Source organism: Ambystoma mexicanum, chromosome 5p, assembly GCF_040938575.1.
Source record: "Ambystoma mexicanum isolate Mex_15411 chromosome 5p, UKY_AmexF1_1, whole genome shotgun sequence".
In the NCBI taxonomy this organism is placed as follows: domain Eukaryota; kingdom Metazoa; phylum Chordata; class Amphibia; order Caudata; family Ambystomatidae; genus Ambystoma; species Ambystoma mexicanum.
This window is the reverse complement of record NC_090930.1, coordinates 275,289,265-275,304,445: the sequence shown is the minus strand read 5'-3', so window position 1 is coordinate 275,304,445 and position 15,181 is coordinate 275,289,265. Positions and strand designations below refer to the sequence as shown.

General features: G+C 47.1%; 1 protein-coding gene across 5 annotated transcripts in view; it reads right to left on the bottom strand.

Annotated features, from left to right (window-relative positions):
* Positions 1-15,181, bottom strand: part of UPF3B (UPF3B regulator of nonsense mediated mRNA decay) — a 747,911-nt gene that overhangs the window by 155,437 nt on the left and 577,293 nt on the right. For all 5 annotated transcript variants that reach the window (XM_069612697.1, XM_069612693.1, XM_069612694.1 and 2 more), the window contains one exon: positions 14,244-14,580. In XM_069612697.1, coding sequence (XP_069468798.1) covers positions 14,244-14,580 — 337 coding nt within the window. The remainder of the gene's footprint in view (positions 1-14,243; positions 14,581-15,181) is intronic.

The following is a 15,181-nucleotide window of genomic DNA, read 5'->3' as shown; positions in this document are numbered from 1 at the left end:
TCAACATCCTAGCCAAAGAGTGTCTGTTGCTCGGATGATGTGGTAGTTGGAGGTGGACCATGATTTTACTGCCCCTGACAGTTTGAATTGTGCAGATCATTACCACTGGTGGGCCTGGGGTGACCCAGGCTCAAATGTGGGATAAAAGGAGGACTTCTAGAGCCATTCTTCAGATTGCCATAGGACCCATGACCCCTTTGATAGAGGAGCAGCCTGCTGAAGACCCAGAACTCACTGTTGCAGCCAACCAGTAGTCTTCTTCAACCATCCCAGCAAAGCCCTCCTCATTTGTTGATCTCCAGATGGCCTTCATCAGTGCTTCAACCCCTGGACTAGTGGGAACAACCAGAAGGGACCCCAGCCTGAGGATCCTGCCCTTGAAAGCTTTCAGAGTGTGCCGGGACCATCCTGTGGATGGACAGCTCTCAACTGACTGCCTTACTGCATCTATCACAGTCCCGAGTTCGGTTCAGGTACTCCACAGACCCTTGACTTGTGGAACAAGAGCCCTCAATCCTGCAGTTGCAGCTCTGCAACATGAAGAGAGGCCTTGCAGAGAAGCAGGGTCTTTGTTTCCTCTATGATGGTTGCATTACACCGTTTGATCGCAGTGGCCATCGCTGCCTGCAGTGTGTTCTGGGGGGGTCCTCCAAAGTCAAACATGGTGGTCCTCTCTTCATCATGCCAGGGTCTTCCAGTTTTTCAGTGCCAGGAACCATCTTGCCAGAGCATGGAACCACCAATTATACAGACCTAAATCCAGAACCCAAAGGAGACCTTTGCACCAGTGAACCCTTGGCCTCCCCCGACGGACCCAAGACATGAATTAAGTTAGCCCAGTGGATTCATAAGCCCCAGAAACGGCCACTGAGGAAAAAAAGAGAATAGGGGGCGAGTTAACATACTTGTTTTTACCCCATACATCAATCTGGTTCAACAGGTGAAAGGTCCTAACCCAACCCTCTCCCTTGCCTGGCCGTAACTGACAGAGGTGTGGTCAAGGATACCCTCTTTGGCTTACCTTAATGTGGTGGGATTGGCAGAGGATCTCCTAAAACGTTGCCTCCTTTGTTCTAACTACTTCAGATACTTACCATTGGCTGCTGGATTTGCCAACCCTTTTTCAGCCTACCTAAAAAGACTCCAAGCTTCCTGCGAAGGGATCAGTTGTGACTTGTGACTATAAGGGCACTAGGCCCCATATCTTCTAGCAATAAAGGACTTTTAAAATGTAGGGCCTTATTTTTATCAGGGTCTGTATTATGTTTTAAACTCCTTTATTTGTTTATTCTCAAATTCGTTTATTACTTACCTTTGGCTTTTCTTCACTTGCTTTACTATACTACAGTGTTCTCTATAATTCTGATTTTAGTAAGTTTAAGGTATTGGTACTTTGCAGCCAGAACGCCCCACGGTAAAATTACATGCTTAGTGATTTACTTACCTGCGATTTTTGGTGCTAAGAGCTTGTCCAAGGCCTAAATAAATACAACTGTATTTGTATACATTCTGCCTAGCTTATATTATTAAAAGTGATGTGCGCGCATAACTGAACACTTCACCACATTCGAACTCTCCCAGGTCTAAGCCTTACTGCTCAGTCTCACTACCTTGAGGAGTTTGACTAGACAGCGTCTTTTTCTGTTCATCAAAAGAGGGTGGCGTCTTGGAATCGGTCCACAGAGCGGATTCTGAAAATCCATCAACAGCCATCCAGAGTCATCAGGTGAGGATGGTGTGGTTGGGTGAATGAGCCCCTGACTATGGAGAGAGTGTAGCTGGTTTGGATCTGCTGGGGTCGGGTGATCAGGGCAAGTTAGAGGATGGAAACATGATTGTGCTCCAATGTGTTCAAGTCTCACGCTAGCTGATGTCCAAGCGAGGGTAAAAGTGGAGTTGAGTGCTGGTTCTTGGAGTCTGAATATCTGTCGCTTTTTTAATGTTTTTTTCCCGCCGATTTTGTTTCTCAAAAAATCTCATTGAACATTTGTATTTTTGGGGGTTCCCCTCAACCCCCCTTCCCCTATTTATTGTAGACTATTCCCTAACTCCCCCAACCCTTATATACCCTTACCCACCCCCCTACCCCATATACAAAACACCCAGGAAAAAGAATATCAGAAAAAAAACATTCAAAAAAAGGACTGGTGATGAATGAACGTTCTACTCAGTAAATCATATGCATTTGTCATTGAGTTTTCCAAAATGTTACCAATTTTCAATAATAGACGGAATCTTGAGGTGAAAAATATCTATGGCTAAATATCAAAAGAACAAACATGATACACAAAACCATTAGTTTTCTTAACTAATCTGTCTCTGAAACACGAAAGGACTGATCCTTTTCCGCAATGTTTTCCATAAATCAAAGTGCTTCAAAGAACCCAGAGTTCACAATGTGACCTGGTGAGCCAACTTTGCCAGTATTGTGTGTACTATAGCGATAGAAACATCTGGTGTTTATAGTTTTTCCTACAATGCATACTTTATGGTCAACTAATCTCGAGATATAATAGATAGCTTGAAATTTGGGCTATACCACTGAAAAGTGAAAAATATCTAAATAGTAAAAAGGGTCAAAAGAAAGTGAATCCACAAACAGAGGACTACCGTATATTTCATTAGCCTGTTTTTCCCCAACTAGACCACACGGACGCTTAGATTTGCATATCTTACATCGTTATATACGTTTCACTAATGTGGCACGGGAAAAACACGGCAAAAACTGAACAGTTAAAACTAATGTAAATTGTAAAATAGAAAAACAGATTTATGGAAATACACTGCAGAAAAGGACAGGTATTAAACGATTTTGCCATTACAGAAACAAATATGAACTGATATGGAGACAAGTTGAGAACATTAATTATACAAATAATGGTAAATAATGACTAATATTTTTATTTTCATATTCATCCAATTGATAATGTTCAACATCAAGATGTAGTGAATATCCAAAACATGTAGGCACACATTTGTGTTTTGTCGTCTCCTTATGAACATTGAGAAAAAATAATGAAAAACCAAAGAACAATTAAATAACTTATTAAGCAAGGAGAGAAGACAAGTCCATTATTTGGAATAGGGATAATTCCCATACAGTATATGTTAGGGAGAATTCTCAGAAATGTGCCAATTCCCTCTACCTTAGAGACCCCCAGCAACTTTGCTGGATTTTGAGGACTTGATTTTTTTAACCTGGAGAGAGAGAGAGATCCTTTTTCCCACCTTCTCATGCGTTTTAATGTGATTTTGTACACTGTTTTTTTTGGTTGTGGAGTTTGACAAACTCCATAGGCATCATATTTTACATTGTGTCACGCAGCACCTTCAATGCAGTGACACAGGGAAGTCTTTCAGATTTCCCAAAGGTTTAAACACCTTCTCTGGGATAAACTACTGTTTACCAGAGCAGTAAAGTGAAATCGACTTTACTTGCATTTATAACTTTCTAGACCCAGCACACACTATCTTACAGTAGGGTGCTGGAGGGGTTACTTAGTATCCCCTTTGTCTAGCTTCTCATGTAACGATTTTATGTTACCCTTCCCTCACTGAATGGCTGGTGGCAGTAGTTTACTTTCACTACCATTATGCGATTTTACCACGGACTGCGTTCGCAGCCACGGTAAAGCACCCATGGGTGACATTTTTGTCAAAATGGCCCCAGTCTTCTTTTTTTGCCATTTCTTTGTGGAAAGGTCCTTCTTGAGATTTACTCTGCGGCAAAACAGGTTTGGTCCCTTTGTTTTGTCTTTGGCGGGCTTCACAAGTGAAACCCGCCTCTGGCTCCAGGGTGTCTGACGGGGGCAGGAAGCGAGGGTGGTGCCCGAAACTTCCTGTGCTTAGTCTCCTAGGAGACAGGAATGCACTCTTAGGTGATTGAAAAAGAGAGAAACCCAGACTGACTACCCCTCTCTCTTTGGTCTGTCAAAGAACTTAGGTGATTGGCCAGCTGGCTGTCCGGTAAGCACGCCCACCCAGCTAGGCTGGAATTAATGGGAGCAAGCTGCATAAAAGGCAAGGCTTTTTGGCTTGGAAGGCAGAGTCGACCACTGGACGAAGGAATCCGAAGAAGAACTTGAAGAGGACTCCTGCTGCAACTCCTGGACCGTTGGTTTGCCCGTTAAAGCCCTGCTCAAAATGTGTATTGCCATAGAAGCTCCTGCAAGGACGACAACCTTTGAGTTGGTGGGACCAATCAACTCCAAAGTAAGCCACCTGGACAACCTCTCAACACTGGTCGAGTATCCACTGCAGTCGCTGCTGGAACCGGATAGCCAGGGAGAGAAACACCAGTTCGTGTGCGTTGCTTTTAAGCTGGCCAAGAGCTCTAGGAAGATCCTCCGGACTCCCAGGAAGCAGGACTGACCAAGCCCAAGGCCCATCAACAGAGTGCGGAACCCCAGAAGCAAGGAAAGCCCATCTCGACAGCCAGGAACCACAGTGTTGCTATTTGCAGTAGACGCGAGAAGCTGAAACACTGAACAGACACTTGTTTAAAGTTTGCCGGTTGCGAGCAGTGACCGTCCCATTGCAGTGCAGAGTCCCCAGAAGTCCTCCATCTTGTCCCCACGACTGGGGTCCAGGCACAGCGAGATCTGCAGTGCTACCCAAGAACAGAAGTCATCTGCTGCACTGTTTCTTAAACCTAAAAGGTACTGTAAAGTCTAAGGGAACTTACCTCTTGTTATGTAGCCACTTGTGCTCGTTGGAGACTTGCTTGGTTGCATGTGTAGAGTTGCTGTCAGCTTCTTTACTTCACAAGCCTAATCAGCTTGTGGCCCTACTTTGATTTTCTTCTATTTTACCAAGCCTTTTTAAACATTGGAAAATACTTTCTACTTACCTGCAAGAATTGCTTCAGTTCACCTTGACTTTTGCTAACTTGCATTGGCTGGCCTAGGCTCCCTGAATAACAAATTTACTCACTGTAGCGACTACCTTACTCCTAAGTCCATAGTCCCCTTTCCTCCATACTTTTGGGACGGGACCAGAGCACTTTTTGTAAAAAAACATCAAATAGAAAACATTTGTCATCCTTCTCTTTTTACGTGGGGCACTGCACGCGGCCGTAACCCTGCCTTCCTTAGCTCCGCCCCACGCATCGCCCTACAGTCCTTTTCTATCGCCAGGTTTCAGACCATTAAAGCAATAGAGGATACTTATTAGAGGGCCGGCGGGCGTAAGGAGGAAAGGGGACTATGAACTAGGAGTAAGGTAGTCATTACGGTGAGTAACTTCGTTAAACTCCCATGTCCAGTCCCCTTTCCTCCATACTTTTGGGAGATTACCAAGCACTCCTCACAGGAAAATGGGTGGATGGAACTCATTTACTGGAAGAGGTTTTTAAGATCCGCCTGCCCGAACTGAGCAACGGCTCTGGAACTCAGGTCTAAGCAGTAATGCTTACAAAAAGCTGATGGGGAAGCCCACGTAGTTGCTCTGGCAATGGTTTCCCAGGGAACATATTTCTGGAAGGCAAGGGCAGACGCCTGGCCCCGCACAAGATGGGCATGAATTCTGGAGGTTGAAGTCCCTGAACGGTATAAGCCTCCTAAATATAGGAAGCAATCCATCGGGAGATGGTTGCTTTCGAGGCCAGCGTTCCTTTCGGGTCTCCGAAGGTCACAAAGAACTCCTCAGTTTAGATTTCCTATCTAAATAAAACTTTAGAGCTCGTCTGTCATCAAAATTATGTAATACCCTCTCGGCATTTGAGGCCGGGTCTGGAAAGAACACTGGCAAGGAAATAAGACTGGTTTAGATGGAAACCGGATACCACCTTTGGAAGGAAAGGAGGATCGGGTCGTAGGACAACCTCATCCTTGTGAAAGGTGAGGAATGGATCTTCTACAGACAAGCCCTGAAGCTCACTTACACGCCTTGCTGAAGTCACCGCAATCAGAAAAGCAATTTTCCACGAAAGGAACTTCAAGTCCACCGTAGCCATGGGCTCAAAGGGTTCATGGCATAAGGCAGCGAGGACCACATTCAGTTCCCACTTTGGATGCGGGTTGCGCACAGGTGGCTAAAGATGCAATAGACCTGCAAAGTGTCTTTTAATGACAGGGTTTGTCAATGAACAAAAGCAAGAGTCCGTGGACAGGTAAGCGGAGATAGCCAACAAATTAGTCCTACAAGACGTGTATGCCTGAAGTTGTCAGATGAGAAACGAACAACAGGACTGTGTCGATGGCAGCTTCTCTGGGGTCCAGCTGCTTTGCTAAACACCAATGACAGAAACAGAGCTATTTGCTCCTATACTAAAACCTTGTCAAAGGTTTTCTAGCTGCCTGGATAATACGCATATTATCCGTGTACAAGTTGAAACTTTCTAAAGATTTGAACTTGGGCACCAGGCCGCTAAACTAAATGATTGTGGGGAGGGGTGCCACATCTGATGATCGCTCTGGTGAAGCAGGTCGGGAATCAGCGGAAGACTGATTGGTGAACAGACTGACAGATGCTGAAGCTCTGAAAATCAGAATCTGGCTGGCCACCACAGGGCTATGAACAGGAGAGTGCAATTCGGCATGTTCCTAAGCTTGCATAGCCCCCCGTGAATAAAAGTAAGAGGCAGGAAGGCGTAGGCCCTCATGTTGTGCCACGGAATGTCGAGAGCATCCCCCAGGGAAGAAGCCCCAAGCCCGTTCCTGGAAGCATAAAGAGGAAGTTTCCAGTTTGATGACGTCGAAAAGAGGTCCACTTCTGAGTGCCCCAATGGCGAAAAATAAATGTCAGAGAGGATGTCCGTGTTCAGCTCCCACTCGTAGCTGACCAATGCTCGCCAGCTGAGAGAGTCTGCAGTTACATTCAGCTGGACTGGAATGGAATGTGCACAGGAGCAGCCAAACACTGTGCTGAATGGCCCATTCCCAAATCTGAATGGCTTGCTCTACAACGTGAGGTCACTTGGTACCCCCCCCCCCCGCTTGTTGATGTAAAACATGGATATTGCATTGTGTGTGCGGATGCGGACCACTTTGTTCACAATCGCTGGCTTGAAAGCTTTGAGCACCAGGAAAATCGCCAGAAGCTCCAGATAATTTTGCGGAAATTGTCTGTCCTGTGGCAACCAGAAGTCAAAAACCTGAAGATGATCGATCGGTAAGGGAGGAGTCCGTCGTAATGGTCACTTGAGGGGAGGGCTCCTGAAAAGGAGAACCTACCGACAGATTGCTGGAAGATGACCACCATAGGAGATCTCTCATCATGCAGGGTGGGACCAGAGTCATTTTTGTGTCCAGGTCCACTGCCTGAAGCCAGGAACTCCGAAGAGCCATCTGTGTGAGTTGCATTTTGAGACGATCAAGGGGAAGAGCAAGCACGCATGAGACCACGAGGCCTAGAAGCCTCTGGAACCACCAGGCCGACATGCTCTCCGACTGAATGAAAACTTGACATGTGGTTAACAGATCCGTCATCCTGTCCACAGTCAAGTACACTCTACAGTCGATCGTGTTCCAACGGAAACCCAGGAATATCAGGTCCTGAGAAATCATCATGGAGGATTTCCGCCAGTTCACCGACAGCCCAAGACCGAACAGGAGCTGAAGGAGAGACTGAAGATTGCTCAAGGCTTTCACTGGACAAGGACTGCGCAGAAGCCAGTCGTCCAAATATGGATACACATGAATACCCTGTAGCCGTAGAAAGGCTGCGATAACCGACATCTTCGTGAAGACACGCAGCGCTGAGCTGAGACCAAAAGGGAGCACTCTGAATTGGAAGTGCTCCTCTCCCAGGGAAAACCACAGATATTTCCGATGCAGGCTCCAGATCAGGATATGCATATACGCGTCCTGAAGGTCCACAACGCTGAGCCAGTCACCCTTCTGAAGAGAGGATCTTAATTGGTAGGGCGTGAGCATCTTTAATTTCTCTTGGGGAAGAGAAAGATTGAACTGGGAAAGGTCTAGAATGGTGCGCAGGCCAGCCTGGCACCGTAAACAGACAAGAGTAGAAGCCTCCCCTCGTTCCACTAGGGGAACGGGTTCCACCGCCTTGAGATCTAGAAGCTTCTGGACCTCGGCTCTGAGGGAGGACGTCCCCGATTGCTGAAAGGGAGGATTGAAGAGTGGGGCAGGAGCGAGGGGCAAGCGGAAGCCCACCCGAGTGATGGACAAAACCCACCGGTCTTCGGTGATCAGATTCGTCCTCCCACCGGAGTCTTGTGCGAGCGGCAAAAAATATCATTTTGCAGACTTTTCGGTGGATAGACTACTTGTCCCTGAAGTGGAGGCTGAAGACAGAGAAAATGTCATGATGCCTACCTCCAAGGAGCCAGGTCCGACCCAGGAACCCCAGAGGCAGGCATCATTCCCCCCAGGGAAGTGCCAGCGGGCCCAAGCTCATGTTGGACCCCTGTCCTGGCGCCCTAGGCGCCAGGCTCATAAAGCAAGACATGTGTTCAAGTGTTTTAATGTGCACTTACCTGAGGCAGACCATGCTGCTACATCCAGGCCTTCTTGAGGCCTGAATGGAACTACTTTACCTGTGGGACTACTTTCCGCCTGGGTGTGGTTGGGAAAGGATACATACCTGATCGGTGGAAGGATACATAACTGGAACTTCTTCCAAAGCTATTTAAACCACACCCGATCAGCAACTCACGCTTCGCGTTGTTCTGCTCCTCACAGCTGGACGCTCACTGTGTCAGCTCCTGCATCTGGACTTCAGCCACGCCTGTCAGCATCCTGGGTCACCTGCAAAGGGAGATAAGAGAATTGGGGAGAGAGAATTGGGGAGAAAGAAGACCTTACCTGCTAAAGCTGCATCACGGAGACATCACACCGGCGATCCTGAAAGGGAAGACATCATTTTAAAAGCATTTCGCTTCGATCGCTGCAGCGCTGCATTTCACTCACCTTTCCTGGGCGCCTCCATCTTCAGCAGCGATCATCCGGATCCGCACCCACTTCGCAGAGCCCAGAGAGAAAAAGACAAGAAAACAAGGTGAGAGAAGGAAGGGAATAGGAAAAGCTCAGTTTCCTTCTACAACTTACCTGTTGGGTCATTCCCATTTCATTTCGGGTCCTGCCGCTTCCGGGCATTGCGGACCCCGGCCCCTATGGGGAAAAAAGACAAAGACATTGAATGAGCGAATGCAAAGACATTACCTGAACGCTCATCCAGAACCTACCTGGCATTTACTGGAACTGCACGTTTCACTTCTGGTCGGCGCCATATCTCCGGCATTCCGAACCCAGGCCCCTAAGGGGAAAAAGACATAAGCATTAGCGCTTGCTGCAATAAGACAATGAACATTATTATTAAGCTTGAACTTTTGAACTTGCAACAGAACTCTTACATCGCCTTACCTGAATAGTCAAGCTTATTTTGAACTCCCATCAAACCTCAATCCAGTGAAGTAACTGGGTTTCAACGCGCCCCTGCATCAGAAGCAGGATGGAGAACTCATCCTTCCAGACCCTAAGGTGAGGCTTCACGGGGAATCGTGGAAGGGTATCGTGGAGGGTTGGAAGGGAGTGGGAGGCTTGAGCATTATTCCGTCAGTAGGTAATACTCCCTTTTCACGCACAGGGGAATATTCCTGCGAGCCAGAGAAGCCAGAGTAGAGGGGCCCCTTCCTGTCCATCTTCAGAGTCCTGCGCTTCACCATAGAAGAAGCATCAGCACTCAAAGCCAGACCTGCGCCTCCGTGGGAATCAGGTGAGCGTGACAGAAAAACCGACCTTGTTGCTGTCTCCGACAGGAGTTACCTCTAGGCGGATCAGTCCTACGAGACCTGCGGTCCTGGAACCCTCTGAAGCCTGAGGAGGACCGAGACAGGGATCCAGATCTCTGAGCGTTGACTGGGGCTTTCACTAGCACCGACAGAGACTTGGCAGTTAGCGTGCTCGCCTTAGTCTTTGAAAGCTCGTCATCCGTTGAAGAATGAAACAGCTCTTTGCCGTCAAAAGGCGGGTCCAGAACTTTATCTTGGACCTCCTTCGAAAACTTTGTTGCATGAAGCCAAGCCTGACAAGAGCTGATAGGTGTCCAACCACAGCATGAGGCCTTGAGCTGAGGTGTCGACATGGTGCGCAGCAGCCTCCAGCATATCCTGTGCCAACACCCTAGCATCTGATAAACCGCCTTTAAAGTCTTCCAGCCTGTCAACAGGAATGAACTCCTGGAAGTCAGCCAAATTCCTCCACAGTTTTATATTTGATGCCACCAAAATGAGCCATGTGTTAGCCTGACGCAATCTTCTTGCCCAAAGAATCAAGCAACTTGTCTTCCTTGGCCAGAACCTGAGCCGCAGCTGCGGAGGTAACAGAGGCCGGCTTGCATTGCAGAGTGGCGACCACTACCACGGTCGAGGACGGGAGCGGGCATGATGCCAAGGCTACTACCTCGGAAGTGTGAAGCCTGTAACAGGTATCAATTCTTTCATTTATGCGCAGCCCAGTGTGGGCCTCGGCCAGGATGTCCCTCTAAAGGAACAGGCCGGTGCGTTCTTGTGTAGACAAGGATAGCGCCCCCGAAAGCACCCCTTCCTGCAGAGCGGGTGCCTAAGGTACTGGTATGTCAAGGAGTGGTATGCTCGGACAGAGCGGGGCTGGTCATCACTATCCTGATCTGCCCGAGGGCCGTCTAGTGCATCCGCATTCATCGGCTGCGAAGCGACCAGTGTCAAAATTACTTCTTGCTCTACTGGCGCCTTTTCAACCGGAGACAAGGGAGGCAGAGGCGGAAGAGCTGGAGGTGGGCCGGGAGGCAGAGGCGGTGCCGCTGCCGGAGCGACAGGTGCTGTGACTGGAACTGTCGGGGCAGAATGCGGCGCCCGAGGGTAGATTTCCCTAAAGAGTCCTTTAAAGTACTCACTCATGGGATCAGAGTTCATGAGACTGACATTTCCCAAAAAAGGCATCCTCTGCCGAGACCTTAGGCATTGGAGTAGGCAGAAGCCGCTCCTGAGGGGCATAACCCAACAAATGTAGTGAGGAGGGCAAAGGGCCCGCCACCAACCGGGTCTACATAAACCAATGGGGCAGATGTAGGAGGAAGCGAGACTGAATGTGGAAGTGGCGCCTGAGCATGCCAGTCATAAGTGGGGCGGAAAGGATTGACACTGTTGCATGGAAAAGGTTGTCCACCAAAAAGAAGGTTCCCAGCACCCGCCGTCGATACCGTGGGTGTGAGTGAAGAATCCAAAATAGCCGCCGTAGACCACGCGGGAAGGCCCACCATTTTGTAGGCATCTGAGGAGAACTGCATCACATGTGGAGATGAGGCATGCGACTCCACAGACTGGTCAGGGGACTTGATTGAAACTTTAGCCTTGACACAAGGATCCTCGGCAGAGCCGGTACCATGGGGCCTTGGATGTTTACTGGACATCCTGTCCCTTGAATTAGCCCCAAAAAGAGGAACCTCTGCAAAGCCGGTAACAGAGGAGTTACGGTCAGCAACCTCACCCTGTGCCCTCTCAACAGAACCTGTAACACCACAAGCACTGGAAAGTTGAGGAACACCTCACAGACAAGACCTTAACATGCCTCTCAGTTCTGTTGGTACACAACTTCGCCTCGATAAGTGGAACCTCGGAACAGCCCGGTCTTTATAGCTCCCCCGAGAGGGTACACGAACCATGGTTCAGTACAGAAAGCCTCAACAGAGGCCTCAGGGAGCACCCCTGTGTCTGTGTGGGAAGCTCCAAACACGGAGACCTCGGAGCGAACTCCGGCACCCAATGCCTCAGCACGACTATGCTGGCTATTAGCACCTGATTGGTGAACCTCAGATCATAATCCGGTATCGGCAATCCCCTCGCGGGAACCCTGATAGAAAACCCTGGTACGCATATTAGGCCTGTGAGGCACCTCAGGAGAAACCCTGGAAGCAGAGCTTTTGAAGCACCTAGTGGACCCAGAGTACCCCAGGTAGGAGTCCCCCGGCTAAGGTGCCCTGAAAAGTAAGGAACTTACCAGGCGTCTTTTCTTGCTGTCGATGAAGAGTTGAAAATGTGATGGAGGAACTCTCTGGAAGATCTCCTCCCACCGACAAAGACAACGTTGAAGTGCCCAGACCAAAAGGGAGTCGCAGTAGAAACATGAGTCCAAACGGTGATCCAGTCCCAGACACTCCAAACAGAGATAATGGGGATCCGCCCTAGCAAAACGACATTCGCAAGAGGAACAATTGACAAATGCCAAACAATCCGGCATAGACGGAGGACTATGCCACAGCAGAACCATAGCAGGAGAGAAGGACAACGGGAAAAGAAAAAGGTCTTCCCGGTGATGCAAGTGCGTCTGGCCCCGACCGCGCGGAGAAAAGGACTGAAGGGCCATGCGTGGGGCAGAGCTAAGGAGGACAGGGTTACGGCCATGTGCGGTACCCCGCGTAAAAAGAGAAGGGCACATTCTTTCAATTTGATGCTTTTTTACAAAAAGTGCTCCGGTCCCGTCCCACAGGCCGGAATGTCCCAAAAGTATGGAGGAAAGGGGACGGGAGGTAGACGCATGACTCTTCTCTCTGCTGCTTATGTGTTTTGCCTTCGTTCCAGCAAATGGGGTAACTGACTTTGCATTAGAAGGTTGTATTGAAAGTACTTACCTACTTAAGAATAAATGGATGACTACTTGTTTTATTCTGAACTCTTCTCTTAACACTACTCCTAAGAATATTCTAAATGCAACAGTGGTAGATTAATGTCAACAGCACCCTAGCTATTGAAGTCATCCGAGGGTGTAGGTAGTGCCTGTGTGTCATCCCAAATGGGTATTTGCCCATTTAGATAACTAAGAGTGTGTATTTTTGAAGTAGATGTGTGTGTTTTATATTGCTCCCTTCTGAAGAAGGCTTATTCTAACTGACTGATCAATACATTCAGTAATAATTGTTTTAGCAAGAAAAATTGTGTCTAAGAGTTTATTTGAATACTTGTCACTGAATCTCTGTGCAACTCCCCTACAGCTCACATTTACCCTCTTGAGATCGGCCTGGCTGCTCCACACGCTACCAACCTGTGTAGTGCAGACTTAGATCAAAGGTTGGGTTTCTATTGCCAGGAGGTCAGGGATGTTGTAGTGCACCCAAAGGGTACTGTATACAATCTTGCCTAACAGTATACAATCGTAACAATCAGCAGAGTAATTTAAGGCATCATTTCTTACAAGTAGTCACTTGTTTGCCAGTGGCAAAAGCAGCTGGTTTGCAGCATCACTTACAATTATACTTGCTCATAAGAAAATATAAAATTAATATTAAAAAGGGTGATTGTTTCAATTACTTGTTCCTTTCTGTAAAAATGAGAAGCAGGTTAAATGAAGCGAAGGTATTTGACGTTGAGACTGACCTCCAAAATGTTATCTGCGAGAGCACGCACATCTTTTAGAATCAAGCAAAGGCTGGAATTTCATAGGCATGGAACTTTTAAGCCAGATATTCAAAGCAAGTGTGAGAAAAATAGAGCTTTGGGAAGAAGCAAGAGATAATATTTCTATGAATCTAGCGTGAATTCGGAAATGCACACTAATCGAAGAACCCAAATCAAAGGGTGAGTAGATAAAACCAATCATACAGAGAAAAAAAGAAAAAAATCAATGTGCAAGTTCCAATCAGTATCTTTCAGAGGGAATGGCAAAGCACAGTACTGCTTTGTTGCAGTACCGTCTACAAAGGGTTCTGGGGCATTGTCAACAGGGGACAGAATTCAAGAGTGTGAATCTATGTGACAGAAACAAGAATTTTCTTCTCCAATGCTCTAGCTGAAAGACAAAAGGAGACAACTTGGTAGAATACATCCGACATTCAAGTGACAATACAACCGCAAGGGCAGGTTATGAATGTCATTCCCAGCTCACAATATCTAAATCTGAGAGCTGGTGGGGGAGTAGAGGGGTACGTATCCGGGAAGTGGGTGTGGTGGTAAGTTCAACCAAAGTGGATGTTTGTCATTCCCTAGAACTTTAGTGGTATGCCAGCTTCCAGAGATCAACACCTCCCCACAAAACAAAGGTCGGAATTCTTAAAAGAACCCCAACTTGTGCCATGCAGCACAGTTAATGTGGGAAATGAAAGGGAAGGGCAAAAGCAACAGTTGTAGCTCTGCAGTGAAAGCACCCGTCATGCATAAGCTGAAAAGGCCAAATGTGATAAGGTACTGAATTTAATGTTGACACCATTCTTAACTTTTGCCTATACCAAGTTTCAGTCCCAGAATTGATTGGCATTAGGAACACACAGATCATCTCATTTATATGCATATCTACTGTTAAATAATACTGCACCTTGTTCCGGATGCGATCCCTTTTAGCAGCTTCCTCTTTCTTCTCCTCTTTGGTTGCTTTGTCAGTCTTGTCAGAGCTGTTGGTAAAGTCTGTGTGCTCAGGTTTCTTCATCTTTTCTCTCTGGAGATCTTTATCACGCCTAACGTCGTCATCTCTTCTTCGAACATCATCCTCTCTTCTCCTAAAACACCTTTCTTTTTCATATCGCTCTCGCTGCTTTCGACAGTCATCCTGACGTCTCAGTTTATCTTTTTCTCGCAGTCGTCTTTCACGTTCCCATTCCCTCTCCCTTTCAAAATCTTTGTCACGGTAGTCTTTTGAACACTCATCTTCAGATCTGCACAGAAAATAAGGATCTCATTGTAAACCTTTTCGCTAACTATTCATCATTGTAAACTTAAGTTATGAATGTCATCCTCCGCAATGGAAATCTAAAGAATTACATTAACAAGAATATATTTTGATAAGTGTCAAATTGGGGAATGAAGAAACAGAAGGATAACAGTTGTGCAAGATGTAATGCGATTTTACCTTAAATATTGAGAATTGGTAGCGGGAAAGGTGAAAAGGCTTCAATAAGGTCACAGTGCAAATAATGTGTACTATGAAAGCACCTGAATCCAATTCCCATCTTGTGTTTTCTGTTATGCTACAGTCTCAGTTCATCACTAGCCAGCCAACAGGATCACCCCTTCCTGCGTGGGCTTGGGGATGGCACCATACCTGGGTAAAATTATCTTGTTCAACAAGCCTTCTGATGTAAAGGTATAAGCCAGTAAGTGTGTTACAAGCTCAACCCCCATTCCGATAACGATACCTTATGCGCCTACATGACGGGAAAGCCACAGAGAAGAGCGGAAGGACAGCCTGTTTTCCTTGTTCTGTGCTGATTGTGACAACATGAACTTGGTAACAGCATCTAAACTGGACGAATCATC